The following is a 13,039-nucleotide window of genomic DNA, read 5'->3' as shown; positions in this document are numbered from 1 at the left end:
TCTTCTGTGGCATTGTAATTCATCCTCCTCGCACGTGCCTTTGTAAGTGGTCAACTTGGAACCATATGCAAACTGCCTAAAAAACTACAGGTTTTATACCATGAGCAGCAGAAAGTTTGGACGACAGCGATGCTTTGCAGACAGAAGGGGGGGAGGGGGGGAGGGGGGGATGTTCCTGGCCCTGGGACTGAATTATTTCCAGCGGGTTACGTCCAGATTTATTGTTCTCTATAAATACGTTTTAAGGAGATGAATCTTTGATAATTGTCTATATATATTACACCTATAACATGCCGGATCCTGATCATGAAAATCAAATTAATTAATGTGCATTTAATAAAGTTAATTGCTATTTTTATCTGATGAAAAAGGGCAAAACACACATTTATCCTCTAACTACAACACAATGCTCAATGGGGCCTCCTAGCTATGCAATTCCTAATTGGGTCATCTGTCTATTGGGTATACAGATGTCTTTGAAGACAAACTAAAATGAGGATCTATTTGTCTTAAGACAATGCTATTTTTTTCATGAATTTATTAGAAAAGGTTGATTGGGTAATTGCAACTATTCTTATCTGAGGATTCAATTGAGAATCACATGATATTTGGGGGTCGAATTGAGATTGTTAGATACTGCCACAAAACATCTTGGAATTATTTCACTTTTTAAATTAAAGCTCCGAGTCATCGGGGAGAATAAGTGGGCAGGCAGTGTTTTCCCCCCCTTCTTTTTCTAGCGAGGAGGAAGCTTAAGAACCATGCCTATATGTCAATTATGGTTCGAACAATATATGGGTTTTCTTATTTTTAGTTTTAAAAACCTCGCAGGGCATCAGGAGGCGGCTGCTCGTTGCACCGGGATTATATTTTAGCTTTATCGCACTTCTTGCCTAATATAAATTATGATTTACTATTAATATATTTTTTTATAAATTATTTAATATAATTTTTAATGGTGAGATATTTTTATTTAAAAAAAATTGACATATGAAAATATTATGAAAATGTTTTTTTTTTCTTATATATTTAAAAAAAATTGACATATGAAAATGTTTTTTTTTTCTTATATATATGGTGATTGAAAATTATTTTACATCAAAGCTTATTTTGAATGTTGCCAATAATTTTCTTTGAAAATTAAAGAAAAAAAGTTTGATAGATATTAGAATCTGGATCCGTTAGATTTCAAATATAAATCTACAATTAAAAAACACAATTTAAATATATAAATATCAGATTCAGTTTGCTTATTAAACAAATCATATTTGGATGTATTATAAGCTGCTACAAATCCAAGCAATTATTAAAAAAAATCTAAAAATATTAATAAATAAAAAACAATTTTAAAAATACTTTCAAAAGAGATTAGGCTGCAAAAATAAACACACCTTGTTAAATTTTGAGCTGGAATTTACAACTTTAACTGCCGGGCGGCTGTGCAGATGCTAATGATGCTTTGTCAACTCCCTTCATATGATCCTATCCTATCAAATTTTGAGCTCACTATGATTTTGCATGATTTAACAAAGGTGTGCTTCGTGACCTAACTTGGATTCGAATTTCAATGAATTGGGTGAGAGCCCACCACATATCTCTTACAATGGAAATCAGGACATCAAACAATTGCCAGCCCCTGGTGTAGCAATCTTAGACAAACTTCCATGTTGATGGAGAAAGAAAAACTAATATATCCATATCTTGTGTAATGAAACTAGTGATAGTTTTTTCTTTGTCATTTAATCTTCTTGGGGCCAAACGCAAGATATGGAATTCTAAAACTCTGTCACTTAGCACGAGAAACAAGCAAATAATTAGTTTCTAATGTCCCTACTCAGTGGAGTTAATTTGATAGCAAAACCAAGGTATGATGATGTTGTGTTTTTCGTAATGATAAAGAAAATCTTGCTAATGGAGCTCACGGGCAGCTTAAAACAAGAAGCATGGTTGCGTGTGGTAAAAAATGGTTTGATTATCCCAAAAGGGCTTTAAACATGCTGCCGCTTTATTTTAGAATTGGTACACGAAACAAAGTAAGAAATATAAATTAATTAGTCGGATTATGAGTTTGTTTACTGATGTTATTAATTTCGGTTCTATGAAATTTAAAATTATTAAAAAGAAATATACATAAATTAACAAGAACATTTACATTAATTAAAAAAATATAAATTAACTATGGAATTAATTACACCAAGGGTTTGGAGAAAAACACCTTTTCGAAATCCAGAAACTTAATGAAAGTAAGTACTGCTCATTGAAAAATTATATATCAGCACAGCTCATTATGAAAATGATCCTAGAGAAGAAAGATTATTAGAAAAAGACAGACGATTTGGAGAATTTACGTGCCCAAAAAAGATGTGAAAGGAACCGGTCGTCACCTTTTGCATTGGTTTGGTCCCCCACCGGAAGGCTTGAGATTGCAAACATGTTATCGGCCAGCCAAGAAAATTGACATTTCCTTTGCTTTCTGTTGAAAATTGGCAAATTCACAAGTTATATATATATAATACGGTACCTTTGAAGATGGACTAACTACATTCCTCCCTGTGGCCTCCTAAATCCACGACCATCTTGGATTCTTCAAAATTCTTTAATTGTTTTGTGGCAGTTGAAAGGAAAGAGAGAAAAAATCACATGGGATCGTACTTTAGAGCAAGGAGGACCTGGCTTATCTTCAATGCTATAAAAGCACACCTGCTTTCAGTTTTCTATATACAACTCGACTCCAAGTTTCCGTGCGTCGCCACTTCTACAAGCATTATTAACATTTGAATCTTGAGGTTTATATATGTATCACTTAAAGATGGCTAGAGAACTAAGATCTCTTTGTTTTGTTGTTCTTCTACTCCTCTGCTTGAGCATTGTTCTTTCCCAATCTGAAGCTCGGCATCTGAATGTGGCTAGCTCTTTCAAGACAGTGGAGTATTCCTTCACTAAATTAGCCCCTCGAGGCATTAAGCAATCCGGGCCAAGCCCAGGCGGTCCAGGCCACAGATCAGGAAATGCTCAACTTCTTGGACCGATGAAATACTCCGGTCCGAGCCCCGGCGTAGGACACAAACACTCTATAGGCATGCACTACTAGCGTCTAGCAACATTGCCGATCTTGTTATTGTTTTTTCAAATCTGTTTGCTTTAAATTGGATGTACAATCTTCTTATTACATGTTTAGAAATTCTGATCTTCGTAAGATTGGATGCTGCATGCTTTTCTTACTTCTCGGCAGAAGTGAACAGCTAGCCATTACTAGAGCGCCGTAAGATTTTCTTTCTCGGTTCAAGTAATGTTACGTGGAACGATATTCTGAGATGTTAATTATCCTGCGTCCTTTAAAGGAAATAATGTTTTTCCACGATAATATATTTACACATTTTATTTCTTTTATCTTTTAAATTTACTGAGGTCTTTGTTTCTCCATTAATTCAAGGGCCTAATTATGGGAAAATAAGATGGGATACGGTTGTTTTATAATATTTGTGGTCAGAGATAAGAAGTCTGATTACAATTATTTTTTAAAATATTTTTATATTAAAATGTATTAAAACATTTTTTTAATTTTTTAATTTTTGTTGAAATCAGTGTTAAAATAATTCAAAATATATTAAAAAATAATTTTTAAATAAAAAATTAAATCTTTAAAAATTATAGTTTCCGAACATTGGCTGGGCACCCGCTCATCATTTCAGCATCAGAAAAGGACAAAGCAAGCCAGAGCAGGCATGCAAGTGGCAGATGGCGGACACGCCCCCTGGATGATCCAATAGGCTCGTCGATGGAGAACTCTCATGCATTAATAAACAGAAAACCATCAATCTACCCACGTGGAGAGACTTTTTCGACTGATAAAGAAACTTCCAATTTGAGTTCATTGAACCGTTAATCCCCGGTCTTGATTTGGAATGTTTGATTTTTTAATATTATTTTTTATATTAATATATTAAAATAATTTAAAAATATAAAAAAATAAAATAAAAAATTTAAATTTTCAAAAACCACTATGCAAACACCAATGTAATTCACTTGGTGAAAGGATTCTTAAGATAAAAGTTTTATCAATGGAGTCATTAGAAATATTTAGAGGTTTTGGATGTAATTTACTTTTTATATTATTTTTCTAATTTAAATTTAAAAAAAAATTAGGAGAAAAAATCTTGCCATAAAAAAAACATAGTAAATTATTTGAAAAAAATGAAAAACTGAAAAAAATATAAAATCTAAAGTAACTAGGAACCTTAAAATTTCTTCTTAATAAAATACCTGAAAACTAGTTGATGATAAATTTATTTATTTTAAGGCTTTGTTTGTTTGCAGGAAAGTTATTTTTTTAAGTGAATTTCAAGAGAGTAAATTATTTTCTGATGTTTGGTAGTGTTATGAAAAATGAATAAGGAAATATTTTCCAGTATTTTGTTATGTTATGGAAAATGAATTGGAAAATAATTTATTAATATTTTATTTTTTTTAATTTATTAAAATAATAAGAAACAAATCTTACAAATTAAACAGTTGAATAATAATAAAATTGAAAAAAATATAATTTCATAAGTTATCTCAAATAAAATAAATAATAATTAAAATAATAAAGACCAAATCTAAAAAAAAAAGATGAAGAAATTAAAATAATAATAGTTAATATTTCATAAAGTATTTCAAATAAAATAAATAGCAATCAAAAGAATGAAAATCAAATTTAATAGATAAAAAAGTTTAGTAAAAAATTAATAAAAGAAAAGCAAATAACAACAATAAAAATAAGAACCAAAATTAATATAAAAATTAATCATAATTTCTAGAAAGTGTTTTCTGCTGAAATTTTTCAGGAAAATACTTTTCTGAAAATTAAACCAAATTTTTCTTTAACTAGAAAGTGTTTTTCCAATTGACCAACTTTTCTAATAACAAATAAATATAAAAAAATTTGGAAAGTGATTTTCTATAAATCGCTTTTTGAAAAAATAAAGAGTCAAAAAGAAAAATATTTTTTTGAAAATTAAGTTAAATTTTTCTTTAACTGAAAAATATTTTTTTGTTAATTAAAAAATATTTTTCATTGATTAAAAATTATTTTTTATTAATTTATTTTTTTAATGATAAACAAATTAAAAAAATTTTAAAAAGAAGAAGAGAGGATCAGAGTGCAATGGTTGCTGCCACAAGACAAATGGGCTCTTAAAATGTTAACTCTTAATCCTTATGTAGTTCTGGTGGGTGTTTCTGGATCCTTATAAGGCTTAGACCAGTTTTGTAAAAAGAATCAACAAAGCCCAAGCCCATTTGTATATTAAAACCCTTCCTCTCCCCTCCAACAATCAAACCACCAAAAACCACGAATTCGCATGATGATGGTGTACCCCACGCTCCTCGGCCGTGTCCTCCTCCAACCATCACGGTCAATCTCCTCGCTCTGTGCAACCACACCGTACATCTCAACAGTCCGCGTACTCCAATCTCAGTACAACACCAGCACCAAAGGCCAAAATCATTATGAGAATGACAAGAGAGGGAAATGGTTCACTTTACCTCCTTACACTTCGACTATCAATGGCAGCGTTTTGGGAAAAGCGCTTTCTACAAGAATCCCCGCAAAATCAGCTTCCGAAACGACAGCGCTTAAGTGGGTTCTTCGTTGTTGCCCTGAACTTCCTAGAAACCTTGTACAAAAGCTGTTTCGCTTAAGACAGGTCTGAGGTTTTCTTTCTTGAGCTCTTAATACCCCCCCCCCCCAAGAACTCGACCTTAAAAAACAATGGCTGTGGACTTAAAGTTTCAATCAGCTGAAATGTTGTAAATTTTTTTCCAGAAAGGTCTTTGTTACTGAAACTGAATTGTAATTTGAAACAACTTAAATAAAAGGCTGAGGATGACTGATTTGTCATGGTGTGTGTGGTTACAGGTACGAAGAGAGTCCTCTGTCATGGAAAGTTGTAATCTTGGTGATCAAGGACAGGAACATCGGCTTAAAAGAGTCAGAAATTACCCTAGTGGATTTGATTAAATTTTTAAAATAGCATTTCTCATTATTAGAACTGTTTGATTTTCATTTTAGGAATGCATTAAAAGAATTGTTTGTTTTTGTGTTGTTTTGTTATGATTGCTGTCTTTGATATTTGAAATTACTGAAAGGTGGCAGCTAAGGATTCGATGGATGTAGGAGATAGAATTTTTCTTCCTATTAGTGTCAAAGCGTTACCTGCTGAGAAACAAGACTGTCATTGCAGTGAAGAAGAAACAAACTTTATTCGTGGCCTTGAGCTGTATAAGGTTATTGACATAAATTCTGCTGTTTTGTCAAAAACATATGCTTCTTATTTTTAAATGTGGACCCAACGCGCTTTTTTGTTGTTAGGATGATGCAATCATTGTTGTCAATAAACCTCCCGGAATGCCTGTTCAGGTGACCTAGAGAATGTCTGCTCTTCCAGGGCCTCTTTATGTTGTGTCGGATCAGTAGCGGCAAAACTTAAACTTTGTCTGTCTTAAATTACTTTGGACAGGGTGGCATTGGCATCAAAAGAAGTTTAGATGAATTGTCAGCTAGTTGCTTTAGTTCTGACTACTCAGAACCCCCTCGGCTGGTGAGTTTCTGGACGAATTCATGCTGTTTAATTTCAGTTACTCCAGAACCACTTCTTGTAGAGGTACACCCTACTTGCTAAAAATATGCCTTGTGGCCATCATAAAAGCTATTGAATATTTCATGTAACTGATCTGAGGCAATTTCCCAGAAAGCAGCATGGAGTAAAAATGACATATTTAGTGGGGTATTTTTTTCTGTGTAAAAGTTAGGGGTCCTCATTTCCTTGTAGCAGTTAGCTAAGCAGAGTGCTCTCCCCTTTTATCAGGTTCATAGACTTGACAGAGATTGCAGTGGTATCTTGGTGATGGGAAGGACACAAACAAGTGCGACAGTTTTGCATGCCATCTTCCGGGAGAAAACTCTTGCAGCATCAAATGATGTATCGTCTACTGTATTGCATTTCCTGTCTCTACTCTCCTTTTTATCTTAGTCTATAAATGCCCTTTAGAAGTGGAAAATTGCTAAGTCCATCCCAGTTTCAGGCTAACAATATTTATCTTCTCTTTTAAGGATGTGGGTGACAAAAGAAGAATCCTGCAAAGAAAATACTGGGCACTTGTCATTGGTTCTCCAAGACGTCAAAAGGGATTAATTTCAGCACCATTGGGAAAGGTTAGAATAAGTTTAATGCTTAACACCATTAATCAGAAGCCTATGGTTTTTTCAATATCATATTGAAATCTTTGTGCTCTGATTGCTCCTAGGTGGTTGTGGACAATGGAAAATCTGATCGAATAACAGTGGTTGAGAATTCACAAAACTTGTCTTCTCAGCATGCAGTTACACAGTACAGAGTAATTGAATCATCTCATGGTTAGCACGTAACTTCTCTGTCACATCCATTACATGTGAATTTTTTAATAATATATGTCTAGTTTTGTATCAATATAGCTTGATGACGTTATGTGTCAGGAAGATGAGATTTATATTGACACCCATGTTTTTTTCTTTTCTATTGATAATTCGCTAGTGAAAAGATTTAAACAGACCCACTAGATGTTAAGTTCAGCTAAATAAGCTACCAATCATTTATGCATTTAACCTGATTTAGATATTTCATGGATATCCAAATTGATCATTTTACATAGAAATCATTCATGAATATCTTCTTTTCTGCTCAAATATGTAGTTAAACATGATCTCTGGGCAAATCTCTTTAGCTGAATTTGTCTAAGAGCCATATATCTCTAATGCTAGCATTTAATGAAGGTGTAATTAATGGATGTTCTGGTTCTGAATTTTAGGCGGCTGTGAACGGTATGCGGGCAGTGTTTTAGGGGGTTTCAGGCTGAAACTTTGGTAGTTAATTGTTGTAGGATTGATTAGGTGCGTGTGGAAAGTTGGAAGTTGTTTAGGGAGTATTAGTGAGCGTTTTGCTGCTAGTGGTGCTGTTTGTTTGCTGGAAATTGTAGAAAGATGTAGGATGGTTTTTAGGAGTTACACCAAGGAGGAGAGCGTGACCTTGTTTGCTAGAAATTCACTGAACTTATTGTATCTCTCTTTTAAAGCATTTGATGAGAGCATAATCTTGCCAGCCAAAGAAAATTCCACTTACTGTTTCTTGTGCTTGTCCTGGATTGTTTTTAGTCATTTATGTCTTGTGTTGTTTTCTCCATTTTCCTTGGGTTAATTGCAATAGAACATTTATTTGAGAGTTTTGGATCTTCTGGGTGCTCATTCTTAAGTTGTTCGTGTAATTTTTGGTTCATAGTCGTAATACGTGGCTTAATGCAGGCTTCACATGGTTGGAACTGTCCCCTCTCACTGGAAGAAAGCATCAGGTATGAAGAAGAATCAACACATATCTTGATCTTTGATGTCTGCCTGTACCTCTGTCCTCTTACTCCTGCTTGTTTTCCATGTCACTGATTTCTTTCAACCATTTCTGGTCACCATCACAGCTCCGTGTACACTGTGCTGAAGTATTGGGGACGCCAATAGTTGGAGACTATAAATACGCATGGCAAGCTCACAGGAATTGGAAACAGTTGCCATGGTCCAATATTGAAGATAACTCAAATGAAAAGTCCCGAAGTGAGAAAATACTCCCTTTCGCCCTTGATTTGGATAGTGGTGGCATCTCTGAAAAGCACCCCCGCCTTCATCTCCACTGCAAACAGATGGTTTTACCCGATGTATCTAAAGCTTTGCAAGATGTGCACTTATCTTCAGATTATGACTTCTCACAATTGGCTAGCCTCAAATTTGATGCTCCTTTACCTCCATATATGAAAAGAAGTTGGGATATTTTGAGACCATGAATCAGTTAAGAATCTTGCAAGCTTTGGGATCTTCATCTATAATTTGCCAACGTTTGAGGTCAAATAGTGAGCGAGAGAGAGAGAGAGAGAGAGAGGTAAAAAATCATCTCGGTGGGTTGTCTCGTCAAGCTTTGATGAATGGATAAGAGGTAAAAAATCATCTCGGTAGGTTGTCTCGTCAAGCTTTGATGAATGGATGTTGAACCAGTCATCTCTAATTCGGGGTTTCCCTTCTTTCTTTCTTTTCCTGAAGTTGGTGACATGTACGGAAAGCCTAATGAGATGCATCTCTCTCCTATTACTGCTGAAAGCAGATTTTGGTGGGGATAAGGAAGTAGTCTGGCCAAGGAGTCAGGCATTCAGCACATCATATCAGGGAGAATTGTTTTTCTTGCAAGGGAAGTTGGTTTGGTTGCCAGCAGGAGGTGATTGCTGAAATGACAGGTTGTGACAACCAGGGAATGCATTTATTTCTGTAAAGAATTATCCAACTTGTTGCAGATTGGGATGCAAATGATATTAAAGCAAGGTCAGATTTCTTGAGTTATGTTCTGATAGATGCAGGAGAGGAGAGTAATACTAGGAAAATGCCATTGAGGTCAGATTTCTTGAGTTATATTCTGATAGATGCAGGAGAGGAGAGTAATATTCAATGGACGAAGAGATGCCAGCAGTTAAATAAATACTGGTAGATAATGTTTGATTTTGGCTAAGCGTTTGCAGATTGTTTTTGGCTGAAATGCCTTTTCTTTTGTTTTCGTTCCTTTTGGCATCTTCCTAATAAAAATTTAAAACCATCAAAAAGCATCCAAAAATGCATCAATATTTTTTCAGCCAAAAGACACGTCGCACGTCGCAGATGCATCGGACACTTCGCTGAAGTGCTCGCGGATGCATCGCCAAACACACTGAGACATGTTCCTAACTATATAATTTATAAATTGAAAATCCTTTCCTGGTTCTGGAGTAATTCTAGGAATCAGACTCTCCAATTAAAGCATTGCATAAGCATAAGCAATTGGTTTGAATTTTAAAAAAAAAAAAATAACTGTTATAAGCCTCTGGCAATATTTGTAATTTTTAGAATCAAGCTGTGTATGAAACGGTACCTCTCTTCAAGAGAAAATCGTTCTGTTTTTGGGATGATGAGGGTTTTGTAAAGCACCAATTGAAATCATGTTACAAACTTCCTTTCCTGTTATACAAGGTTCCTCGTTGTAGTTCATATAAACCCAAAGAGGTTTACAGTTGGTCATGTACAAGAGTCCTTTTCTTCCACGCCTATCCCTTGAGCTAACTTCCTTTCCTGTTATACAAGGTTGCTCGTTGTAGTTCATATAACCCAACGAGGTTTACAGTTGGTCATGTACAAAGGTCCTTTTCTTCCACGCCTATCCCTTGAGCAGAAAATCTTTCTGTTTTGGGATGATGAGGGTTTTGTAAAGCACCAATTGAAATCATGTTACTAACTTCCTTTCCTGTTATACAAGGTTGCTCGTTGTAGTTCATATAACCCAACGAGGTTTACAGTTGGTCATGTACAAAGGTCCTTTTCTTCCACGCCTATCCCTTGAGGGCCCCGGCGGGCGGGCGGGCAGAGAAGTTTTTATTAAGGGTTAAAAGCTTGGAGAAAGCCCCATTTCGATTGTGACCAAGGAAGGAATAGGAGAACATGGAGAGGTTTGGTGTACATGTACAACAGGTTTTTGAAAGAAAGCATCGACACCAAGTGGGACAACCTTTTTGCATCTCTTTCTCCTTGTGCTGAATTAGGTGTTGATAATTTGTTCTTTGAAGGGTCTATCGAAGACAATTGCTCGAGATTTCATTGGCAAGTTCAAAGGCAGCACCGACTCTCTGTCATCACAAGTTTCATCAAATGAATGATTTTAAACTACAGGTTAATCAGTGTTGATAATTGGAAAATAGTTCAATTTGTGCGCTGATTAACCTGTTAGAATGTATATAAAAGTTATCAATTTCTGAAGCTTAAATCACAGAAGAATTTTTCTAATGTCGTCTACTTGTGCGCAGCTCTATGACTAGGTGCATATACTAGGAACCAAAATGTAGGCCCGCTTAAAACATTGTTATGAGGTAAAACACCTTCTGCTCTTCCTTGCGGAGCCATGCTTTCGGTGCGCTTTTAAGCGTGTTTCCTTGGCAGATATTTGGCAGGATCGGGCCGTTTTATCTCGACTCTTTTTTCTGGTCTCTTTTCTTTGAGGAGATCTTATCCTCCATCGAGCTTTGGTGATTCTTTTCAACGCTTAATATAATTTTCTTTTGTCTAAAGAGAAAAGGTTTTATCTATCTGCTGTTTTACACCATTTTCTTGAGGTTAGAAAAGGCACAAGTTTAACTTTCCAATGAGTGCTAAGTTGCCAAACCTTCTAGACAAGGTCCTTTCCCAGCATCAACATCAACATCAATATAATGCCACTTGCAGTATAAATAGGAACCTGCTGTCTTGCTGACTGGCGCTCTAAACCAGGATGGTTTGTTGGATCATATCCCAGCGTGGTTCTTACATGCATCTGTAAGATGTTGCTTTTACAAATGCATTTTTATGAAAGACTTTTCTAAACCTCCAAATAAAATAGGATTGCTTCATGTCATGAGTTTTACACTTGATTAGATTATGACACTTTACTTTTTCATCATATTATTTGTTTGTTTGTTGTGGATAAGAAAAAAAAAACTTATTTATAAATTTTTTTTTCTTGATTAAATATTTCAGTGTTATTTTAATTTTTAGAATTAAAGTAATATTTTAGCATACAAAATCTTTATAAATTTTATCAAATTAACGAACAGAGTTCAAGATAAAAAAAAAATATTATTTTATAAATATAAATCTTATTTTATTTTATATGAATTATATTTCTTCACATATAATTAGAAAAAACAATTATGTTTTTAAGAACTTCTCTAATAATTTAAACTTGGTTCATCCATCACAAACAAACCATACTTAACTTAATAACCAACATTCATCTTGCTTGCATGCAGCAGCTGCTGCTTCACTAATTTTTTAACCTTATCTCGACCAATCCCTGTAATTTTTATTTTTATTTTTTGCTTTTTCTAGACGTAGCGGTAGCAGCACAGACCTGAATAATTATGGAAATTGTTTGACATATACACAGCCTGGGTTGAACCGACGACAAGAAAATGCGATGCTCGGCCTTCTTGTTGATCAGCATATTTGTTATTATATCGGAGAAGCAGGGGTATGATCATGTGGGGTGGCCATAGAGATGGGTTCGAGAAATAAAATATGCAAGGGGAGTTGATTTTCAAGGTCCTCCTCAGTGAAGTCGTTAAGTAGCACCATATCAAGTCTTTTTCGGTTTAGGTGACATGATCTCATCATGATTTAGACGGGGGATGTGAAATAGTGGAGTAGTGGCCTCCCTTAACCAAACCACCTTGAGCAGGTGGCGCTGATGGCTTGGTGGCAAGCATGCAAAGATAATGATTATGATTATGATAATGATAAAAATAAAAAATAAAGAAAAGAGATACAGAGGACGAGGATGGATGGTGAGGGCTATGATTTTTCATGTCACATCCCACTAACCACAAAAGCCAAGCAAGAGATGACTTCTTTAGCAGACATGGAACAAATTTAATTTTTATTTTTTTAATCTTTTCCTGATATGGTCTTCTCCTTTCATTTCACTCATTGTTTTAATCTTGGATATTTTTTTGGAATTCAGATTTTCCTTCTCACCTCTCTTCACATGCTGTAACAAATAAGATTTTCATAAATTTTTAATTTTAATATAAAAAAATATCTCTATAACCAAGAAAGATAATTTTTTTATAAAGGTGTATTAAAAATTAAAAAAATATCAAATTTATTTTTTTTATAGTATATATATTATTGTTTTCATGTTACATTAAAATTATTATTTTTAATTGCCAAATTAATATCTTCACATGCTAAAAGCATTTTAAAAAGTAATTTTAAATATAAATAAATTACGTATACTTTCTTAGTCTTAATGTAAAAAATTTGCCTAAAAATATCATGACCATCGCATGAAAGTCAATCGGGGCTTGATGAATCACTTTGGAGGTTAGCTTAATCGGACTCTTATTCAAGCAAAAGATCATCCCAGTTTCCCATTCTAATCATGTGGAGCATAGAAATTTGAAGATGTTTGTCGACGCATGGATCACAGTAGCT

The 13,039-nt window shown here is 34.4% G+C and overlaps 1 protein-coding gene across 2 annotated transcripts; it reads left to right on the top strand.

Annotated features, from left to right (window-relative positions):
* The first annotated feature begins 5,287 nt into the window (after window positions 1–5,287).
* On the top strand, window positions 5,288–9,554 carry LOC105108534 (Pseudouridine synthase family protein). 2 transcript variants are annotated; one of them, XM_011002870.1, is made up of 12 exons: window positions 5,288–5,687; window positions 5,900–5,971; window positions 6,130–6,267; window positions 6,353–6,400; window positions 6,501–6,581; window positions 6,849–6,974; window positions 7,094–7,195; window positions 7,288–7,396; window positions 8,318–8,364; window positions 8,485–8,939; window positions 8,994–9,373; window positions 9,428–9,554. In XM_011002870.1, the coding sequence occupies exons 1-10, from the start codon at window positions 5,343–5,345 to the stop codon at window positions 8,842–8,844; spliced, it is 1,428 nt and encodes a 475-aa protein (XP_011001172.1). In that variant the 5' UTR covers window positions 5,288–5,342; the 3' UTR covers window positions 8,845–8,939; window positions 8,994–9,373; window positions 9,428–9,554. The 2 variants fall into 2 exon arrangements, with proteins under 2 accessions (XP_011001172.1, XP_011001179.1); XM_011002877.1 differs by having other exon boundaries at window positions 5,294–5,687; window positions 6,849–6,962.
* Window positions 9,555–13,039: the final 3,485 nt, after the last annotated feature.

This window comes from Populus euphratica, unplaced genomic scaffold (genome assembly GCF_000495115.2).
Source record: "Populus euphratica unplaced genomic scaffold, PopEup_1.0 scaffold3.1, whole genome shotgun sequence".
NCBI lineage: Eukaryota > Viridiplantae > Streptophyta > Magnoliopsida > Malpighiales > Salicaceae > Populus > Populus euphratica.
This window is presented reverse-complemented; position numbering and strand designations above follow the sequence as displayed.